The sequence below is a fragment of the Terrapene carolina genome, unplaced genomic scaffold, assembly GCF_002925995.2.
Source record: "Terrapene carolina triunguis isolate 2854851 unplaced genomic scaffold, T_m_triunguis-2.0 Scaffold85, whole genome shotgun sequence".
Classification (NCBI taxonomy): Eukaryota; Metazoa; Chordata; order Testudines; family Emydidae; genus Terrapene; species Terrapene triunguis.
In genome coordinates, this window is record NW_020664436.1 from 6,711,307 (window position 1) to 6,732,647 (window position 21,341).

General features: G+C 56.3%; 1 protein-coding gene and 1 pseudogene across 4 annotated transcripts; one reads left to right on the plus strand and one right to left on the minus strand.

The window, feature by feature from the left end:
- Positions 1 to 280: 280 nt before the first annotated feature.
- LOC112102456 (spectrin beta chain, non-erythrocytic 5-like) lies at positions 281 to 20,891 on the minus strand. Of its 4 annotated transcripts, none has more exons than XM_024193767.1 (13): positions 20,744 to 20,891; positions 20,103 to 20,171; positions 17,173 to 17,723; positions 12,604 to 12,711; positions 6,967 to 7,128; positions 5,803 to 5,934; positions 5,366 to 5,557; positions 4,676 to 4,759; positions 3,408 to 3,526; positions 3,124 to 3,238; positions 2,142 to 2,228; positions 1,527 to 1,642; positions 281 to 538 (listed from the first exon to the last, which is right to left on the minus strand). In XM_024193767.1, exons 3-13 carry the CDS (start codon positions 17,593 to 17,595, stop codon positions 304 to 306), a joined length of 1,773 nt encoding a protein of 590 aa, XP_024049535.1. In that variant the 5' UTR covers positions 17,596 to 17,723; positions 20,103 to 20,171; positions 20,744 to 20,891; the 3' UTR covers positions 281 to 303. The 4 variants fall into 4 exon arrangements, with proteins under 4 accessions (XP_024049535.1, XP_024049534.1, XP_024049537.1 ...); XM_024193766.1 differs by having other exon boundaries at positions 17,173 to 18,571; XM_024193769.1 differs by lacking the exon at positions 12,604 to 12,711 and having other exon boundaries at positions 17,173 to 18,571.
- On the plus strand, positions 13,919 to 16,149 carry LOC112102468 (annotated as a pseudogene).
- Positions 20,892 to 21,341: the final 450 nt, after the last annotated feature.

Here is a 21,341-nt window from a genome sequence, read left to right on the forward strand (position 1 = left end):
GATCCCAAGGTTTGGAGAGGGGGTCACACAGGGCCGGCTCCAGCATTTCTGCCGCCCCAAGCAAAAAAAAAAAAAAAACAGCCGCGATCGGCGGCGGCAGTTCAGCGGCAGGTCCTTTGCTCCTAGAGGGAGTGAGGGACCTGCCGCCCCCGAATTGCCGCAGGTGCCGCCCCTCTCCCTTGGCCGCCCCAAGCACCTGCTTGTTAAGCTGGTGCCTGGAGCCGGCCCTGGGGTCACAGGAGGGGTCACACAGCTGTCACTTAGGGTTCACGGGCTCAAACTCTTTCCCCATGTGCTGGGTGTCTAAGGGAAGTGGCTCTGGTTTGGCTGCTCTTGTTGCAGGGAAGGGGAGGGCTGGGGAGAGGGAGGGGCCCCAGCTACCATACTCACCACACTTAATGGGACCCTCCTCCGCTTGTCTGCGGCTTCCTTCCCCGCAACTCCCCCACTGCTGGCTTCTGTCTGCTCGGGGCTCAGGGCATCGGTCTCTCCCATCGGCAAACTGCTCACCAGGGCCAGCAATGGTGACGTCTCGTTCCTGGGAGATGGGGAGCACACACAGGACAATGGGAGGGGAGGGGAGTGAGAGGCAAGAGGAGAGCGAATGGGGAAGAGAGCCCTAAGCTGTTCTGGCCCCGTGAGTCCTCTGGGATTGACTCAGGAGCAGAGTCTGGCTCACTGCAGCCATAGCTGATGTGGGTTCTGCCCCAAGGACCCCGCTCCAGCCAGGCGTGGGGACCCTCAATACCGGGGAATCCAGCAGATGATGGAGATGTGGGGCCAGATTTTCAAAAGCACTGTACACCCAGCAGCTCCCAATAGCCTGACCCTACCTGTGTAACGGGAGCTGAGCTCTTTGGAAAGTCCAGCTCTTGTTTCCCAGAGCTGAAACCCCAGCTCCAGCGCCCCACTGCCCAATGGCAGGCAGCTCAGATTTGAACATATCCATAGAATGGGCCAAGCCAACGCCTTTCCCACGCCACCAAGCTTGTGGGGATCAGCCGTGGCCACGGATTCAGATTCTGTGGCTTGGGGAAGAGCAACTTCAGCCACTCAGGAACCAACATGTGTGTAAACCCAAAGCCACCCTGCCTGTTTCTGGCTACGCTCTCCTGTGATTGGCTGAGACACTCAAGCAGCCCACTCTCCAAGTCAATCAAATAATAGCTCAAAGGGCAGAGGTTACTCTGGGGCATCTCATAGGTCACTCTATCTGCCCTCAGGCCTCCTCCCACCTGCACCCCTGTAACGAAGGCGTCTGGAGCATTCTCCCCAGTGTACAGAAGAGCACTGAGGCACACCTCCAGGGCCACACAATGAGTCCAGTGCAGAGCTGGGAATAGAACCCAGGAGTCCTGGCTCCCTCATGCTTTAAGTCACACGCCCTTCTGCTCACCAGGTCTTGAGGCAGGAGTGGGCAACAAGTGACCCCTGTGAACGCACACGCATTGCTAAATTCAGCCCTGGGCTTGCTCTGTGTTTAGGGGGGATGCTGGTGGGTGTGTTGCTATTAGGCTCTGCTGTACCTCAGCACCTGCTGAAGCTGGGCCCAGCTCTCCTTGACGTCTCGGTGTTTGTGCAGGACTCGTGCTGCCAGGCTGGGATGGAGGCTGATGAGCTGGGACACGGTCACATCCAACATCTGGAGGAGCGAGAGGGGCACAAAGTGAGCTAATGGGGCTGGCTGAGGGTGCCCCTCCAGAGAGCAGAGCTGAGCACAGAGGCCACCTTGGGAATGCTGGGTTAGCCCTCCAGGGGCAGGTGAACAGCAGGACACAGGGTCCCAGCTCCCTTCTAACAAGCCCTCCCACTGATCCCTCCGCTCCACACACCAAATCCTGCCCAAGATCCAGGCCCTCTGAGATGCCAGTCTGGCAGCTGAAGGCAGCCCTGGATGCAGCCCCCCCGTTACAGAGGATTCAGGGCATGACGTACGCCGAACCCCTTGATGCTGGCAGTTCGGCCAGGTGAGGGTTTGACTCCAGGCCATTCTGCCCATGCCACACCCTGCTAGGGGCTGTAACGTCCATGTCCAAGCCGGATGATGGGGGGAGACGTCCCGTCAGGGCACGCGCAGTACGCCTTGCCTCTCAGGTGAGCCATTTCGGGTGAGTTTGGGACAGCGCAATGCCAACACTTACCATGACCTGGCTAGCAATATCCCTGACGTCTCGGTCCCGGCCGGACTCGGGGTCCCCCTGCTTCCCCACGCCACAGAGGTTCCTCCACTGCAAGAAGAAGCAGCAATCATTGTACCCCTTAGGGGAAGGTGGGGACAGGGCCCTGCTCTCTGCAGTGCCTCTGAGCCATTTGGATCCCCTCTGAGTGATCCTAGTCCCCACCCCATGTCACACAGGAGTCCCCTCCTCCAATCCTGCTCCCCAATGACAGGGGCCATCACCCCTCGCAGCACCAGCAATGATGTAACTCAGGGGTCTGGCTGAGAGGGGCGGCCACTCCATAGCAGGCAGGGGAGCTGGTGACTCAGCCCTAGAGCAGGGAGTCCCCAGAATGTCACCTTCCCAGAGGTGCTAGGGAATGTCCATCATTTCCTGGGAGTACAGACAGGCCCCAGGGAAGAAGAGGCCGAGTGTGATATTCCCTCATCGGGCCCCGCATGGCCTCCTTCTCACTTTGGGCTCTGCTCACACCCTGGGGCTGGGGAGAGGCCTCGCTTCAGCTCAGTTCCAAGTGTCTGATAGGGATAGGGCACAGGCAGTGGGATAGCTCACACTCTGACTGGCCAGGAGAGCCAAGCTCTTTTCCTCTACGCTGAGTTGGGGGTCCCCCTCTCCATCCTTAACTCCCTTGATACCCTGCCTGCAGCTGCAGAGCTGGTGGCCATGGAGGAGCAGAAACTGCTCATCAAGCCGCTCGGGGGCTGGCTGGGGGTGGCTGTAGAGCAAAACAAGGGGCTTTCTCCCCAGCCTCCTGGTGGGGAGAATACTCCTTCCACAACCTCCCCAGCCCTGTGCTAGCCCAGGTGTCAGGGGCTGAGAGAGGAGTGGGCTTTTCTCCAAACTGCCTGATAGCCTGGCGTGAAAACTTCCCATCCTGGCACCCGGCGCCCCTCAAACCATCGATGGGGCCGGAGCTGATCCTGCTCTGAGCCCTCAGCGGTACCTTGGCGTGGATGGCTCTGAGGAGCGTGTCCGCTTGCTGGAGGAAGGCAGCTACCTCCAGGGCCAGCTGCAGGGTCTCATGATGTTCCTTCAGGGTCCCCTGAAGCCGCAGCCACCTGGGTGGAGAAAGCAGGAGGAGGTTATTGCAGATCGTGCTGCCCGGTGCAGGCTCCCACGGCCTCCCCAGCCATTCCCACAGTCACGTGACTCACAGGCCAAGTCCTCCCTGTGCCCAGCCTGCCTGGCTCTGCAGCCCCCAGGCGGCTGTGACTCCTCCCCACTCACATTTTATTGAGGTGCTTGCGCCGGGCGGAGATGCTCCTGCTCTCACTCTTGCCGTGCTTCTCCAGTTTCTGGGCCAGGCTGTTCATCTCCTCATGCAGGCCCTGGAACTGCTGCTCCTCCTGGGCTCAGACAGAGAAAGAGAGAAATCCCACCAACTCCCCTGGCCCAGCACAACGAGCCAGTCTCCATGGGAGAGATCAGCTCCTGGCTCCAGCTCCAGTTAAGAGCCAATGTGGACACAAGAACAAATGGATATAAATGGGCCATCAACAAGCTTAGGCTTGAAATTAGGTGAAGGTTTCTACTCATCAGAGGAGTGAAGTTCTGGAACCGCCTTCCGAGGGGAGCAGTGGGGAGAAAAAAACCTAACTAGTTTCAAGGCTGAGCTTGATAAGTTTATGGAGGGGATAGTATGATGGGACTGGCATGTAGCTGATCTGCGACTGCTAGCAGCAAATATCTCCAATCGTTGGTGATGGGACACTAGCTGGTAAGGGCTCGGAGTTACTACAGAGAATTATTTCCCAGGTGTCTGGCGGGGGGTCTTACCCACATGCTCAGGGTCTAACTGATCACCATTTTGGGGTCGGGAAGGAATTTTCCTCCGGTCAGATTGGCAGAGACCCCGGGGGTTATTTTGCCTTCCTCTGCAGCATGGGGCACAGGTCACTTGCAGGTTTAAACTAGTCTAAATGGTGGGTTCTCTGTAACTTGAAGTATTTAAACCATGATTTGCGGGCTTCAGTAACTCAGCCAGAGATTATGAGTCTGTTATAGGAGTGGGTGGGAGAGTTCTGTGGCCTGCAGGGTGCAGAAGTCAGGCTAAATGATAATGATGGTCCCTTCAAGCCTTAAAGTCTATGTGCTTCATTCCAGATGCCCCAGCACTGGCTGCTGAGACTTGGGCAGGAGCCACTGCCCAGCTGGGTCTGGGTTCCCCAGCACAATGGACTCTGTGGCTGATGGGCATGGCTTCAAAGAACGTTCTGACGCTTGTGGCACCAGGGGGCGCTAGGCTCAACAGTGTGAACATGCAGAGGCCTCCCCAACGGATAGCTGGGTGTTATCGAGATGTTCTGGCTCACCCCGGGTCAATCAGTCATTGCTCTGGTTATAACATCAAGCCAGCAAGGAGCTGAGATGGAGCCCTGGCTAGGAAGTCCGAGGTGTCCCCTGGGGGCCGAGCAACAGCTGAGAAACGCAAGACATCCCCTGGGAGAGGGGTGACAGGGACCAAGCCCGAGCCAGGCAAGGGGAGGGACTCTCACCTGTTTTAAGTCAAGGATGCAGCGGGTGAGCTGGATCTTGTCCATGCTCTCTTGCAGAAGGGCAGTCAGCGCGGGCTTCTCTTCCTGGGACAGATGGGGGTTAGAACACAGAGAGGGCAGAGGAAGCCAAGAGATCTACAGAGAAACGGCCCCAGACTGAACCTGAAGCAGGAGGTCTAGGGTGAGGGCAGGGCAACTGGGAGTCAGCACTCCTGGGTCCCACTCCCAGCTCAATGTGTGAATTTGGGCAAGTCCCTTCCCCTCCCGGCCTCAGTTTTGCCTTCTGTAATGGGGATAAATGCCCTGGAGCACCACCACCCTGTCCAGGAGTGATCTCAGCCACCCTCTACGTTACGCAGGCAGCTAGCTCCTGGTTGCCATGGCAAATGCAATTTGCCTACAGGCTGAGAGTATGACGATACCATTTTTAATCAAGTGGCATTTTCCCTGTTAGTGCCCTGGCCCCACCTCCCCCCGCCCTACAGTCCCATCCTGGGCCCCAGGCTGCTGCCCTGCCCTTTCCAAGCGGCAGGTCTCTGCTCAAGAGTCAGTGGCAAGGCTCAGAGACCCCACTGCAGGGGCAGGGCCCCCTGGACATTGCAGGGGGTGGGGCACATTCCTAATGCATCACCAGGCAGTTGGGAGACAGCTGATGAGGTCCCATCCAGCCTGCTCTCCCACTCCCCATACCTTCTGCCTGATCCAAGCCTCCAGCCGCTCCGCTCTCCTGTTGAACTCCTGCAGGTTCCGCAGCCCGCCCAGCGCTTTGTTCTGATTCCCGGCTGTCTGCTTCAGCAGCTGCCACTGCTCCTTCAGGGCCAGCAGCTGCTTCCTGACAGTTTCCACACTGGGGCTGGGCCGGCCCATGAGCTGCTCACCCATCTGGGGAGAGGAAGGGAAGGGAAGCAGCTCAGAGAACCTAAGCCTTGAATCCACTGGCCTGTTGGGGTACTGACTGGGCATGGAGGAGCACAAAGACACGGGGCTAGCCAGGCACTGCCTGGGTGCAGGAGAGGACAGCACGGACCCAATCGGGTCAATTCAAGCAGGATTCAGGCTGGACGCCAGGGGGTTGCTGCGAAGGAGGCTGGAATGGGAGTGGGTCTGTCCCGGAGCCCCCACCATACCTGGTTCAGTTTGATCAGCGTGTTCTCAAAATCCTTCATGTCTCTTTGCAGGGCCTGTGCCACCCGTTCCCAGTCCTGGATATTGCAGCCATCCTTCAGATCCCGCAGCTTCCCTCGCACCCAGCTCTCGGCCTGGAACACAGGGAGGAGCTCTGATCTGGGAATGCCACTGAAACAGGCCTGGGGACGGCACTGAGCCACTTCTTCCAGGAGTTGGCGTGACAGCTGGGTAAATGGGCCCATCCCAGACAGGGATACATGGGGCCATTGGTCTGACAACCTGGTATGACAGGGAGATGGCCCATTGGTCTGAGCTGGCGTAGCAGGCAGCAGGGGATACTGGGCTAGATGTCCCGTCGGTCTCAGGTGGTGCAGGTGGGGATACTGGGGAGATGGGTCCATTGGGCTGACCTGGCGCAGGAGCTCCTGATTTGTCAGAACAAGAACAGTCTGCACTCGTGAGTCCCCTGGAATGGGGCTCTGAGCACAGCCCCTGGGAGAAGGAGACTGAAATGCTAAAGCCCAGAATTTCTGGCTGCCTCTGGAGAGCCTTGCAGTCTGGCTGGGCCACGTCCCCCTCGCCTGGCAGCCAAGGTCCTTTGCAGGCTGAGTGGAGAGGACATAGCCAGGCGGGCAGGCCTCACAGGCAATCTCTCTACCCGCCGTGTGAGGAGTCTGTTCTCCTTTCATTCTCTCTCCCCCCGCTGCCAGCCCATCCCCCTGCAGAGCAGACAGAGACACCCCTTTTTCGTGACCCCTTTTCCTGTGCTGCCTCTGCTGCTGGGGGTGGGGGGAGGAGGAAACTGGGCCCCTATGCGGGCTGACCCACGCTCCCTGGGGCAGACGGCCTGGAGAAAGGCAGCCAAATATGACGTTATGCCACAACAATGGCTTCGCTCGGGCTGAGCGTTCACTCCCCCTCACACTCCTGCTGCTCAGATGAAAGGCTTCCGGCCATGGACACATCCCCGCTTCATTCCTCCACTGGAGCTGGAAGGAAGGAGCTCTCTCCTACCATCACTGCTCCCCCCAGGGGCCAAACCCACCACCCTCAATGTAGAGGCACAGCATGGTGGGGCAGCATCGTGGGCAATTGCTCCATTAACCAGACATTCACTGAGCTCCCTGCTCCCAAACCTTCCTCCAGGGATCCCCGGACTCTACCTGCATTATCTCTCGGTTGAACTGGACTATGAGAGGGCTCTGGTTAGGGACATTTGCCTGCCCTGCACTGCTTCGGATGCCAGTTTTCAGCCCAGCCACTCCACTTGGCTCCTTGTTCTTGACACTTTCCTTCCAGGGGGCTGCTGCATGGCATCCTGAAATCTAAGGGAGTCAAAGAATGGAAAGACTTAGTGCACTTACCTGGGGGTGGAAACCTGAGCCAACCCAAACACACACATGAAAGGGGATGGCAGCCTGGTTTGTTCCCACAAACATTAAATACTATCCATTGGCTTCAATAGCTCTGTGCCAAGACACTCCAGCTGAGGATCTGGCTCACTGACTTCAATGATTTACACCAGCTGAGTTTCTAGTCCTGTGTTTTTCTGAGACGGAAGTCACGTGTCGTTCACAGAATTTGTCGTGGCATCACAAACACACATGGGTCTTTGCACTCGGCTAGTCCTAGGCACAATCCTTGCTGCAAAAAGTTTGCAATCTAAATAGACAGACAATGTAAAATGCAACCATCTCCATTTGCTTCCTCTTGGTTCAGTACATTTCCTCTCCCTTACGTTACACAGGAATTGCTTTACTGGATCAGCCCTGAGCTATATCCAGATAGGGTCTCTGACAGTTGCCAGTAGCCCATGCTTCAGAGGAAAGTGAAAGAAACCCTACAGTAGGGAGTTGTAAGAGAACCTGCTCCTGTGAAAAGTTTCCCCCTAACACCCATCAGTTAGAGGTTGGCTTACGTCTAGAAGCAGAAGAGTTCACAACCCTTCCAAAACTTTCTCTCTCTTAAAAATCCTTATTATTGTATCTCTGGACATTCTCATTCTCCAGACAAATCTCCAGTCTTTGTTGAATCCTGCTAAGTTCTTGGCTTTTGACTTCAATGGTATCTAGTGGCAATGAGTTCCACAGCCCAATTGTGCACTGCATGAAGAGGGGTTTACTTTGGTTAGTTTCAAACATACCACCTTTCAAATTCCCTGGATGTGCCTTATTCTAGTGTTATGAACAGAATGGCCTGATCTACTTTCTCTACACTTCATTAGCATGTATCCTTTGATACATCTATTTATCTCCTCTCTAAAATAAACAATGCCAATTTTTTCAATCTCTCTTCACTCTGAAGTGTTTCCAGGTCTCTAATCAATCTTATGGCCCATCTCTATTTCGTCTAGTTTCTTTGTGAGATGGATGAGCAGAACGGGCATAATACAGACTTGTACAATGACATTTTTATATGTTCTGTATCATTCTCCATCCCATTCCTCACGCATCTGAACATTGGTTCCCTTTTTGGACAGCAGCTCCCTACTGAGCAGTCTTTATTGAGCTGTCCTCAATGATGCTCAGGTCTTTTTCCTGAGCTCACCCAGTTAATTTAGAACCCCGTAACAGGGGTTCTAGAACAATTTGTATAGTGGGGATGCTGACAGCCATCAAACCAAACTGTAAGCCCTGTATATGATGGAAATCGTTTCAAGCCGGGGGTGCAGCAGCACCCCCCACACTCCTACTTCCAGCACCTATGCCCTGTAAGGTGTATGAGTAGTTCAAACTATTCCCTCCAATGTGCATTACTTTGTATTTGTCACCACTCACTCTCACCCACCATCGTGGTGCCTATTTACCTAGCTTGGTTAGATCCCTCTGAAGTTCCTCACACTCTTCTCTGGAGTTGACTAACTTAAATAATTTTGTGCTAGCTGCAGATGTTCCCACTTCCCGACTCACTCCCTTTTCCAGATGAACACATCTGTCAAACAGCGCTGGTCTCAGTCTGGAGCCTTGGCTCACCTCACTGCTAACCTTCGCCATGTTGAAAATCAACCAGTTATTCTGACTCTCTGTTTTCTGTCTCCGCCAGTCTGCGATCTGTGATGGTATTTTGCCTCTCGCCCCATGGCTACATAGTTTTCTTAATAGCCTCCTGTGCAGGACTTAATCAAAGGCTTTTTGGAAGTCCAAATAACTTATGTCAACCACTTTGCCTTTATCCACTATTTTATTGACATGTTCAAAGAGTTTTGATAGATCGGATTCTCCTCAGCAGAAGCCAAGCTGGTTAGTCCCCATGATTAGATATGTGGTTTATAATTCCTACCTTTAATCATCATATGATGGCAATAAGGTGGGCTGTAATTCCCAGCATCACCCTTCTTCCTATTTAGAGGCAGGGACAACATGTGCTGCTCTTCTGTCCTCTGGTAAGTAGCTGATTTTAGTGAAACTGAATATTTTTGTGAGGCGCTCAGACATTTGTTGCACTCTCTCGGCAACCCCATTCTCCCCCCCCACACACCCTGCCCCAGCTGCCTCCTCCTCCTTCTCAAGCCTGGCCCCAATCCCTAGCCCTCAAGCACAACATCAAAGCACAGTTATCTTGGAAGTTTCCCTCTACTCCTCCCACACAGCACAGGGAGCCATCAGCATTGTGTCAATTGCACTCAGCCAGAAAATGGAGTGGAGCAGCCTGGGAGCCCAGTGCCCTCTAGCATGGCCATGGCAGGAATGGGGATCACCCCTGCCCCAAAGGATCTCTCTCCACATATTTAAGCTACTTTGCAATGTGACAAATGTTGTGCTTTCTGCTCAAGGAGTGGAAATAGCAGGGGGGCTGCAGGTCAGGAGTGAGGGGCGCTGGCAGAGCTGTGTGAGCCCAGGACAGGAATAGTGGGGGGTGGAGGGGAGGACCAGAAATGAAAGGCATTAGCAGACCTGCATCAGGAGGAAGTTTGCTTAGTACCATCTCTCTGAGTATTGCCTGGTTCTCTTACTTTCAGCTGCCTCCTGCTAAAAGGAATAAAATTCACCCAATAGAGAAATGGTTCTGGAGCTCTGTCCTCCTGGGGAAGGGGCTGCAGTGCCCTGGTCCCACACCCATGCCTGCCCCCACCAGACTCGGAGGGCCCTGGGGACAGGGTTTTCCTCGCCCGAACATCCAGTGCCCTTCAGTGATGAACAGAGCTCCAAAGCAAGACAGCAACTGAAAGAAAAGGGCGATTCGCCCGCCTGTCTCCCTCCCTCCCCACATGGTGCTTCTTCGTTCCCCAGGAGCTCAGCCCACAGCTCCTCTAGGGGCATCTGGAGATTCTTATTTGAAGTAACTCATCAAGGGGGAGAAGCTCTGCATTTCCTCTGGGGTTTCGCTCTCGTGGTCCGCACTGACGGAATGTTCTGTCCGGGATCCAGCTCCAACGGGGGCGACAGCTAAGGTCAGCCAGAGACGGAACTGGCCTTCCTCCAAGCTCAGCCCAAGGTCCAGCTGCACAAACCCCTGCGGAGGGCCGGGGTTGTGAGGATCTCATGTCCTGCTGCATGGAGGGAGCTCAGTGCCAGCCTCTCCTGGGAGACGGAGCAGACCGAGAAACCTGGCATTGTACCAGCTACGGGCATGCCCCACAGATCTTACAGTCCGGGCACAGGAGGCACAAGGACAGGGATCAGGCAGTGGCCAGTCAGTAGAGTGTGATGTGCCATGGTTTTACTAGTGAGGGTTGTGTGCACACCCTGAGGAGGGAACGTAGGGCCTGGTGGATCAGGTTGGGAAGGGGCAGATCAAGGCGCAGCACTTGGCACGGAGTAGGGAGAGGTGGAAAAAGGCTGCACTGTGGGTGGTGAGTTGGGCAGCTTATCAACAGCTGTATTCTTGCAGGACAATTCCCCCCAGCCCCAGCGGGACTGCTTGCTGAGCCAGGCCTCCTGAGCAGCCCTGCTGCAGAAGGCAAGAAAAATCTGGAGATTAGTTCATGTAAAGGACATACACCCCCTGCCAAGGGGTCAAGGCCAAACCAGGACGCAGCCAGGTTACAGCAGCAGCCTCTCCCTAGAACACAGCAGCAGCCATGCAGCCTGTGGCACACACTGGTTGAAGAACTCTGGCCAGACTTCCATGTCCCGGGTCCCTTGGGCCCAGGACCTTATTGCTCTATGGCCAGTGCCAAGGGGCTCTCCTGACCCTCTCTGTGCCTCATTGTGGGGTGCCCCATTCTGCTCCCAGGAAGCCTCCAACAGCCTCTGGGGGCTCAAATTCTGTTTGAATGGGGGACCAGACATCCTGGCCATCACCCCAGCGCTTTGGCGAGAGAAGGCAGGAGTGGTATGACAGCCAGCACTGTCCACAGGAGACTCAAGCTCGGAGCTCCAGCAACAGGACCCAGGGAAAGAATAAAACAGCTGGAAAATGAGGCTTGAGCCACATTGGGTGGACAAACCCCTCCCCCATACAACCCCAAACCAAGCCAGCAGGCACTCTGCTCACTGCCTCCTTCAACAAACCTGCAACCCTCACCTAGCCCTCTTACCAAACCTGCCCTTACATCAGGGCTGGACTAAGGCAATCCAGGGCCCTAGACACGCCCCCTATGGAGGTCACCATGCCATGGGCATGCATGGCTCTGCACCTGGCCCCAACCCCACTTGGGTCACCTGTACCAGAGCCCTAGGCTGGGCTGGTGGGAAGCCCCACCCTCCCTGAATCACTGCTCCCTGTCTTCAGGTGGACTGGGATCCATCCCTGGGAAGGGAAGATTCTGCCCTCAGCCACTGTAGCAGAGGACTTGGGGGAGAGGGAATTTGCAACACCACCCTAGCAATGAGGGTCTCCCCAACACACAGAGTGTTCTGCTGGGATGGTGTCAGACAGTGGGGATGACCTGGAGCAGCGGAGTTACCGGATACAGATGGGGCAGCCGCAGCGTACCCCCCTCAGAGCACTCGTTTCAGGCTCTTGGCAGATCTCACTGCGCTCGTTACACGTGGGCCACGTTTTTCCAGCTTTTCTGCACAACCCCGAGGGCTAGAAAAATAGTTTAAAAAAAACCCTGGAAAGAGATTCTGATGCTGTCATGCGACTCCAGGAGCCGGGGCTCTGGGCACAGCCCATGGTACCTTCATGCAGCCTTGCTTAAATAAGCAGCAGCAACATTTGTGCGCGGGGATGCTCAGCGACAGGGCTACAGCCAGCACAGACTCTGCTAACACTGTTACTGCTTCCCCAGGAGACCAGAAGCAGGACACAGGGAGGCCAATGAGGAATGGAAGCCTGAGGAGGGAGGAGTGGGATGCTGCTTCCTTTCAGGTATCCATCCCTGGACTCTCCAGCCCCCCTCACCTTCCTGTTTAAACGCTCAGCCCGTTCCCTTTGCTGCTGCAGCCCTCCCCACACTAGGCCATTCAAATGGCTGGAAGCCCAGGATGTGTCTGCACCAGTCATGCACTTTTCAGAGCAGGATCTGATGCACCCTCCTGCCCTGCCCTGGACAGAGGCGGCTCACAGCTGAGCCCGCTGGGCCTGCTTTACAGACATGACAAGCTCGCTCAGTTATAGGGATTGGCCTATGTACAAAACTCGGCCTCAAACCCGAGAGCTGGCAAGCATGTTGCCCCATTGGGCCAGGTTTGCCATGAGGCCCCTAAATGAGAGTCTTCGTTAGCCCCTGTTCCACTGGCTTTTCATCACAACCGCAGGCCTGGAAGGAGGGATCTCACTTTTCCCAGCTACCCTTGTGCTCAGGAAATGTCCCCTGTAGACCACATTCACACAGCACCAAACCAACCCAGAATATCCCACCCCAGTACAAGACCCACACAGGCCCTTATAAATCAAGAGAACCAGGGACGTACCATATGGAAGGGAGGACCTTTGTCCACCGGAGAGCAGAAATCACCAGCATGGGGGCTCCTGGCCTCCTGCTTTTCTTCCTCCACATCCACTTCCTTTCTGAGAAAGACCTAGAGGTGGAGAAGCAGCAGTCTGTAAGGGCTGAGTCTCACCCATTCACCAAGAGAGGTCTGGAGACCTCTTCGCCGAGCAGCCAAAGCCTGGGCTCCTTGGATAGGGGCATTCAGGTGTAGACCCCCTGAAGGTCACAGTGACATGCTGCCTGTGTTTGCCTGAACCCCCACCACCCTCCTGTTAGCGGCTGTTGATCCTGCTAGGAAAGGGTTAAGTGGGCTTGGCTGCCTCTCTGAGGCAGGTGGCTCAGCACCCCACCTGTTTGGGGAGAGAAGATCTAGGGTGTGGGCTGAGCTGGCCCATGTTGTTACCTTGTTACTGTTAATAGAGCCAGAAAGAGAGGGGTGTGGGATTGGTTGGACTCTGCAGTGTGTGGACTGTGTTTCAGAGCAGGCTGGGAAGTATACCCAGGACTTCTAGGATACTGGATGCTTGCAATGCTCCCATCTGGCAGAGAGACGGGTCATCTTTAACATCTGGAGTCACTTCTGCTCTTATAGTACAGGGGACAACAGCTGGAAGAGAAGCCAGTAATAGGGGCTCGCTTACTGTGCAGAGAGAGTCCTTGGGGTATGTGCTAGTCACTCCCTATCTTTCATATCGTCCCTTTGGGAATCACAGCACCATAACACCGCCCACGTCCTGAGCTCCTGCCATCCGAGGGGCTCAAAGCACTCTGCAAACATTAGCTCCGCCTCACACAGCCCCCTCGGAGGTGGGTCAATACTGTTAGCCCCATTTTACAAACAGGGAAGAGGAAAGACTTGCCCAAGGATACACAACACATTTGTGGCAGAGCGGGGAATAGAACCCAGGATTCCTGGTCACACCTGCTCTAACCAATAGATAATACTCCTTCCCTGCGAAAGCCATTCTAGGCCAAGTCTTGCTCACCACCTTCCCTCACAGGAATAGGCTTCAATGGGGCTCCTCATGGGAGTGAGGCATGCAGGTCTGGACCCCATGGGTATGTCTATGCTTCAAAACAAACCCCCTGGCAGCGAGTCTCAGAGCCCAGGTCTAGAGACTCAGGCTCACAGAGCTAAAAACAGCTGTGTAGATGTTCCCACTCGGGCTCTGAACCCATTCCCTCCCCAGCCTTTAGTGCCACTGCTGCAGTCATCCTGGCTTGGCCCTGTCGGGATGGCTATATATAGAGCCCTGTGCGGATACAGAATCTGTATCTGCATCCGATCTGCAAACATGGTCCACGGAAATCTGCGTGAGCAGATTCGGATATCTGCAGATATCATGCGGCTATGCGCAGATTTGCAGGGCTCTAGCTATATGCTGTAAGTGTCAGGCAGCAGCAAACGTCCCAGGAATCGCTGTAGCTGACACACCCTGGGAGTCCTCTCGCTACCATTTCCCTGGCACCTACGCTACACGCACACCCTGTACTGCCTCTGGCAGGCTCAAGCAGCCCTGCAGCAGCACTATCTACCTCATCTTCACTGGAGGAGGCAGCCCACCCTGAGCAGGAAAGGGGACATGAGGCGGCAATGGATGATCAGAAACAGCAGAAAAGTCTAACTGAGCTGAACACTCCCAGACAGAACCATCCTGGGAGCTGTGGGATGAGCAGATGTCACAGGGAGCAGGGCCCTCCCTGCCCAGCCAATACCCACAGGTCTGATCCCCCCCAGAGGTGACGGACACATATGTACATTAGCGTCTATCCTGTTTGTGGAACGGCAGGTGGTTAGAGACACTAAGTGGCTGCTGCTGTGCCAGGCACAGTATCCTGGGAACCACTCATGGGCAGTCCTGTCCCCACGCCCATTGTGGCCTGCTCGGCCCTTCCCCACCCAGCGCTCAGCAATGGGAGATAAGCCTGCAGGTGACACAGGCACGTTATACACACTGTGCCTCGCAATCCACCAGCTTCAGGAAAACAGGGCTGTCAGCATGCGATGACCTCATCCTTCCTGCCGAACTGCTGCGCGCTTGCCCAGCCCCAGCCCCTCCAGCAGACAGCTCCGGAGTGCACGTGAAATGAAGAACTAAGTTAGGCCTCGCCTTGCTTTGGGGACTGGAGGCTGCAAATGAGAGGCTGGTGCCCCTGACTGGCTGGGACTTTCACTGCCAGCCACTACCATGTAAACCAGAGCCACCCAGAGGAGGAACCAGCACAGACCCCATAGGGCTCAATGCTAGGGAGACACGCGTGTGCACACGCACACACATGTTCTTGGCTGAGGATTCAGGGTCATCTTAAAGGACTCTTCCTTGGGGTCTAATGAGATAGTGCAGTGAGGTAATGTGTTAGTGGGTCACCACTGAGAACCTGGACATCAATCCTGATTTCACTCAAGTGAAATGAGCTTAGTGGCCTCAGTTTACCCTCCAGAAGATGCTTCTCTGCATCACAAACCACAATGTTAATTTGGCATATCCGTTTGCATGCATGAGGGCTGGAACAGCGGGGAGAGATGGGAGGGGCCAGGGGGCTACAATTCAGGATCAAAGGGCATTGAAAGAGCTGTGTGTCGGAAGTCCAGGATGGGAATAACAGCAGGGCTGCAGGCCAGGAGTGAGGCGCATCAGCAGAACTATGCGTGGGGAGCCAAGGACTGGAATAGTAGGGAGAGGGGACCGCAGGCCAGGAGTAAAGGGCACGGACAGAGCCCAGGGCTGGGATAGCAGTGGGGGCTGCAGGCCAAGAATGAGTGTGTACTAACATGTTGTTCTCTCTCTCTTCCAGCCCCACTCACCCTGTCTGGATATTATAGTTCCTTCTCTTCTAACCCAGCTTCCACTCCAGCGCACTGTACTCCTTCTAACATGTCCTGACGCCCTGTCAGCCCTCTGTCCTTCCCTCTCTCACAAAGCCCTATTTCGCAGGCCTCCCCTCCCATCCCGCCCCCTTCTGTGGGGGCTGACCCACTCACTCAATCTCCCGAGTCCCAAATAACAGGGGGGAAAAAAGCAATTATTGCACGTCCCCTCCCCACCCAAAAAAGAGGAGGCAAAGGATCTATGAGAATCCCCCTTTCATTGCCCGAGCTGGGGACTGCTCAGTCAAGCTGCCTAGCGAGAGGTGGGAACAGGCTGAGTGGCTGCTGGGTTTCCAGAACCGCCGGGGGGCCGCATCCTCCTGCAGGCCATCCAGAAACCGGAGCAGGACGAGCGGGGGGATGGGGAGGCCACCATGGACTTCGCCCTGAAGCTGGAGAAAACCGTCAACCAGGCACTGCTGGACCTGCACAAGGTGGCCACGAGCCACGCAGACCCACACATGTGCGATTTCCTGGAGACCCACTACCTGGACGAGGAGGTGAAGCTCCTCAAGAAGCTGGGCAACCACGTGACCAACCTGCGGCGTGTGGGGGCGCCCAAGGCGGGGCTGGGCGAGTATCTCTTCGACCGGCTCACCCTGGGCGACAGCAGCTGAGCCCCGAGCTGCCCGCGGTGCCGGCCCTTTAAATCCTGCTGCCCAGCCGGAGCCCCCTCCCCCCCGCCTGCCGATCACGGGGTGACCTGCCCCCTCCAAAGTCTGTAACTGGCATTGAATAAAAGCTTGGCATTAGCCAAAAAAAAAGATCTGCCTGTGTGCTGAGCACACCAGAGGCTTGTGTGAGGCTGTCTGGCCTTTACTGGCACTGAAGCTCAGAGGTTTGGCGATCACGTATTCTGCTCTCTTCCCAGTCTTGCCCCACTATGAAAGCAGCTGTTTTGGGGTAAATCATGGGGAGTTTCTACTTGAGATCTCAGCTGCTTTCTCCCAACACCAGCCTTAGGCCACCAAGGGGGTCTTCTGAGCTCAAGCAGCAAGCAATTAGAAGAGACATGTGTTCGAGTTGTTAGAGCACAGGTGACTGGCTGTCAGGACTCCTGGGTTCTGTTCCTGACTCTGACATAATGTGTGATCCCTGGAAGAGACCTTCCCCTCTGAGCCTCAGCTTCTCCAACTGTAAAAGGGGGATAATGATACTGCCCCCCCCAAAATTGCTGTGAGGGCCCCAAAGGAGAGGTGTGGGGATTACCACAGTGATTCAGAGAGAGGAGCCCTCAGGAGGACTTGAATGCAGATGTATCCCCAAAGGCATGCTCATCTTCTTGTCTCCAAACTCCCCCTCGCCCTCACTGTGGGTTTCTTCTCCCTGGGGGTGGGGGTAATGTTGCCTCTACAGGCTCATGTGGTTGGTGCTCCTACTGGTCTTCAATAACAGGACAAACAGAGAAGCAACCAAGCTCCAGAGGCCCTTTACAAGAAGGGACGTCCTTCCCCGAGAGAGACCCATGTTTGTCTCCCTCCACACATTGCCTGTGCTATCTCCTCTCACTGGGAAGGAAAGAGAGCAGCAGACATGGAGACTCCCATAGCTGAGGATTGGGGGGGGGCAGGGGACAGATCTAGCCCTGATGTAACAGAGAGGCAGAATGCAGAGCAACAGAGCACAGCAAAGGACCGTGTCTATGCAGGGTCCTGGGGCCAGGGTACAAGGAGTCCTTACCTTGAACTGAGCCTTCCCTGGTCTGCTGTTGTTGTTGTTGTGGTTCCTCTCACAGCTGGTCCGGACTGGGCCCTTAGACACCCCTTCCTTGCCAGGGCCAGGCTCCCCATGCCAGTTAGATAGCGTGATCTTCTTAATGGAGCGGGCTAGTGAGTTGCGGTTGAGCTGGTCCTCGTCGGTGATGCCCTCCTCAGTTGGGCTGGTGCTCCGGAACCCACCTCCAGTGGGCACAGGGCTGGACTGGGCCCGAGCCAAGTACAGGGGGACACACTCATTGAGGTTCTGGCGCAGGGCACGGTTATCCAGGCCAGCCATGGTGTCATCAGGGCAGGAGTCCCCAGGGAAGTCCACCGTGCACTTGGGCAGGGAGAGCTTGGTGCTGATGGTGAAGGGCTGGATTTTCCTCGCCGTGCTGCCGGACATCCTCCCCCAAACATCAGCCTTGTGGAGTCCCCAGGAGATTGTGGGGGATATCACAACCCCAAACTCCCCACCCGCGGCTGCCAAAGGAGAGGTGAGGCAGAGAAGGATCCAGCCAGCAGCCTGCAAACCTCGAGGCAAGGAAACGACACAGGATTTCAGCTGAACTCCGCCTCCAGAAACAGAGATAGAGAAGCCCCAGTTGGTGCCGTCTAGTCCGTCCCCCAGGGCCCAGGGCCAGATCACTCCCCAGGCCTCTGTCCAGCCTCCTTTGAAATGGCCCAAAACGTAGGGCTTCCAACCGCTCCGAAAGGCGAAAGTCACAAAATAACCATCCCAGGCCCCTGGGGGGGGGCAAAGGGGAGGGATCCCCTTCCAGAGGGGCTGTCAGAAAACCGGAGCTGAAGAGCAGGAGAGAAGAAGGGAGGTGAGGGGGCGGATGGATCCCATCTTCAGATCAAGATGATGAAAATGATCCTCCCAGGAAAAGGCTGGAAAGGGGCAGCTCTGCAGAGCTGAGATGGGGAGTGATGAGTCTGCTCCCAGGGGGCAGGCCTGTCTCCCGCAGGGTGTTGAGAGACCTTCCCCCACTCCCAGGCTGGCTGCTGGGGTCTCTCCTCCCCCCTCGGTGGGCTCCGTGTTCTCCCCTGGGCTGGCCAGAGCAGGCGCAGGGTGCTCTCTCTCCTCTGCTGGCAGACTGCGCTCCCCCTCCCTGGCTGGGTGCACGGCGCTGTCCCCCCAGCGCCGGGGGAGGCTCCAGGTCTCAGTCGTCTGCCTTCTTGCGCAGGTTGAGGATGCAGAGCAGGCAGGTGAGCACCGCCTCGCGGGACTCCCGAGAGCCCAAACGGGCCCCCAGGCGCCGGAGCAGCGGCAGGAGGCGCTTGCGAGCCAGGAGCAGCAGGCGGGCGAGGAGGGTGCGCAGCAGCGGCAGCAGGAGCAGCGGGGCGGGCATGCTGCGCTCAGGGCGCCGGGCCGGGCTCTGCGGGGCAGACGCACAGTGGGGTCAGCAGCCCGGGCGGGCGGTGCATCCTGCCCGCCCGCAGCGGGGATCCAGCCCCGCGGGGCTCACGCCTCTCCAGCCCTGCCCGCCCCGCGGCGTCCGTCCCCCTCCCTCGGCCCGGCTCCCTCTCCCCCGCGCGAGCCCAGCCCGTCCGGCAGGCAATTCCTGAGCATGAGGTCATGCGGCTCCCGAGCTCACTTCCAGCCCCGTTCCCCGGGGCTGTAGCGGGGGCCCGGGGCGCTGCCCGGCACTGCAGCCCGCCGCGCGGCAGGGGCCGGGATCCCAACTGCGGCCCGCGCGCCGCCCTGCCCCGCGGCTCTCTGCTGCCCCCTGGCGCAGCGCGCGGACTGGGGCCGGCGAGGGAACATCATCTCCGAATGTGCCCGGCGTTGTCCAGGCAACCGACCGCCGGAGGCGATGATGCAATTGAATTCCACCGGGATGGGCGGCGGAGCGGCCCTCGGCAAGGAAACTTCTCTTAGCGCCATGGCAACGGGGGAGGGGGCGCTGCTGGGCCAGCCCTCCGGCTCCCGTCCGCTCTGCAGGGCCAGGACCACCACCTCTGCTGGCCCCTTGCCCCAGCCAGGCGCCTTCCCCCCGGGAACTGCCCGCCGCCTGGCCCTGGCTCCTTGGCAGCAGCAGCACCCTAGCGGGGCTCAGCCTCACCTCTGCAGGGGCTGAGGTCTCAGCAAGGGGATACTCTGGTCAGGTGCCTGTGTTATATAATAGGGTAGCAAACTCCTGAGTGCCAGTGTGAGCCAGATCTAGGGGGTGGACTCAGAACTGTTCTGCTGTGAGTCATAGGCCCCATACTGCCAGCAGCTCATGGGAAATCGTTAGGTCTAGTAGTAGGTGCCTGGGCTCTTACAGCAAGAGTTCTATTCTTGCTGCCCCAGTGAAATTTCCCATGGCCACAGCATGCAGCATAGTGGCAGAGGTGACAATAGATTTTCTAATGCAATGCATGGGGAAATCTGTCCATGGGGAACTAGGAAAAGCTACCTAGTAGGACTGGCTCTTTGTCCAGCCGTCTGATATATTTCTGTGGCCTCCATCACCATAGGTTTTGAGCACATCACAATCTTTAGTGTATTGATCCTCACAACACCCTGTGGGGCAGAGCTATCATCCCCACATTATAAATGGGGAACAGAGAGACTAAAGTTGAAGAACACACAGGAAGTCTGTGGGAACTGCACCTATGTCTCCTTAGTCCTTGGCCAGTATCCCAGCCCCTGGACCATCCTTCCTGAGGCTGCCTTTAAAAGTGGTCACCTGTGACTGAAAGCTGCATATTGGAGGTGCGCAGCCTCAGGCAAGTCTCACTATCTGTTATGAATAGCAGGGAACATGCCAGCTTAGTAAAGCACCCTCTATATTTATGAATTGGGATACATGCTAGTGCCTGCCCAAGAGAAGCTGGAGGATCCGACCCTACACCACCAGCAAGAGGAGCTCAGCTAACAGTAGCTCTGCCTTGGACTGTGTATATTACACTCAGCCTTCTTACCACAAGCTCAGCAACAGTTTTCCCCTTGGGCAGCTCTCACGCTCAAGATGGCCTGTACCTGGGAAAAATCTAGGAAGACAAGAAAAATACTCATGGTAAAATAGTCCCCCTTTCATGCAGCCAAGGAGGCATGGGTAGATTTGTGGGCCTGCTCCAGCAAACACTTTGCTATCTTGAGTAGCCCTATCGCAGCCAGTGGAGTAACCCAAGGAAGGATTCAGTCCAAGGGTTGAATTTTATACAGAGCAATGGCTTCTTTAATAGCTCACTGCCAGCAGTCTTGATCTTAACTGTCTCCTGTCCCCATCTTTGTCCTCCCCCGCTCTGGCGCGCACTGTCTGCTTGCATCCCCGTTCTCAGAGCAATGAAAATGCCCAGCTCCAAACAGCACCTCTTCATGATTAGACCAGGGCGAGGTTATTGTAGCAGAGAAATGTGACCCTGCCCCCCAAACAAACAGCCCTAGCCCGCAGCTTCTGAGTGTCCCATGGAACAAGGGTGCCAAATGCTGCTGAGGGAGAAAGGTGCCCCCATGGATCAACCCTGTCTTGGGATGCACCCTTGAGCTCTGGGGCCCCAGCACAGATTCCAAATGGAAATCAGCCCTAAGAGAGGACCCATATAACCCAAATGGCTCTTACAGTTGTTGGGATCCTTCCTTCTCCGGGATTCTCAGGGAACGTCCCTGGATCTTTCCCCAAAGAGGAGCCTTCACTGCCCCAGCTCCCCCTGACAACCTGACCTGTCTCCAGCACAAACAGAAATAATGTCCCCAGCAATGAGAAACAACAAAAATTCCCCTCCTCACCAGCTGCCCCTTTAAACTCTCGCTTCGGGGAGGGGGGGAAGGCACATGCTCGGTGTAAGCGATAGTGCTCGACCCCATGACCCCATCTGTCGGGATGGTCGTGCTGGCTCCTGGCACATGCAGGGCGGTTAGCGCTGGGGGCAGAAGGAGGGGATTGCATTAACAACATCTGTCCTGCACAATAACACAGTTTGGCAGCAGCAGCAGTGCAGGGCTCTGTTTCAGTACAAGGCCCTATTGAAACCCCAAACAGGCGGCTGAGTTAAAAATACAGCCAACCCCCCACAGCAACTGCTGCCCTGTCACCCACACCCTGCTCCTCACTGTCTGCTGCTTCCCCTGGGGAGAGTAATATATCCAAATAACACAGGCACTTGTGCTTCAGCCTAGGAGAAAGTGGGCATGGGGAGTGGGGGGACATAGCCACTGGC

Coding starts and splice junctions, on each gene's coding strand:
- LOC112102456 (XM_024193767.1), bottom strand. CDS start 17,595: ATGTCCGGCAGCACGGCGAGGAAAATCCAGCCCTTCACCATCAGCACC. Junction 7,129..12,603: donor AAGGTCCTCCCTTCCATATG/GTACGTCCCTGG, acceptor TGACTCCCTTAG/ATTTCAGGATGCCATGCAGC. Junction 5,558..5,802: donor CGCTGATCAAACTGAACCAG/GTATGGTGGGGG, acceptor TCCTCTCCCCAG/ATGGGTGAGCAGCTCATGGG.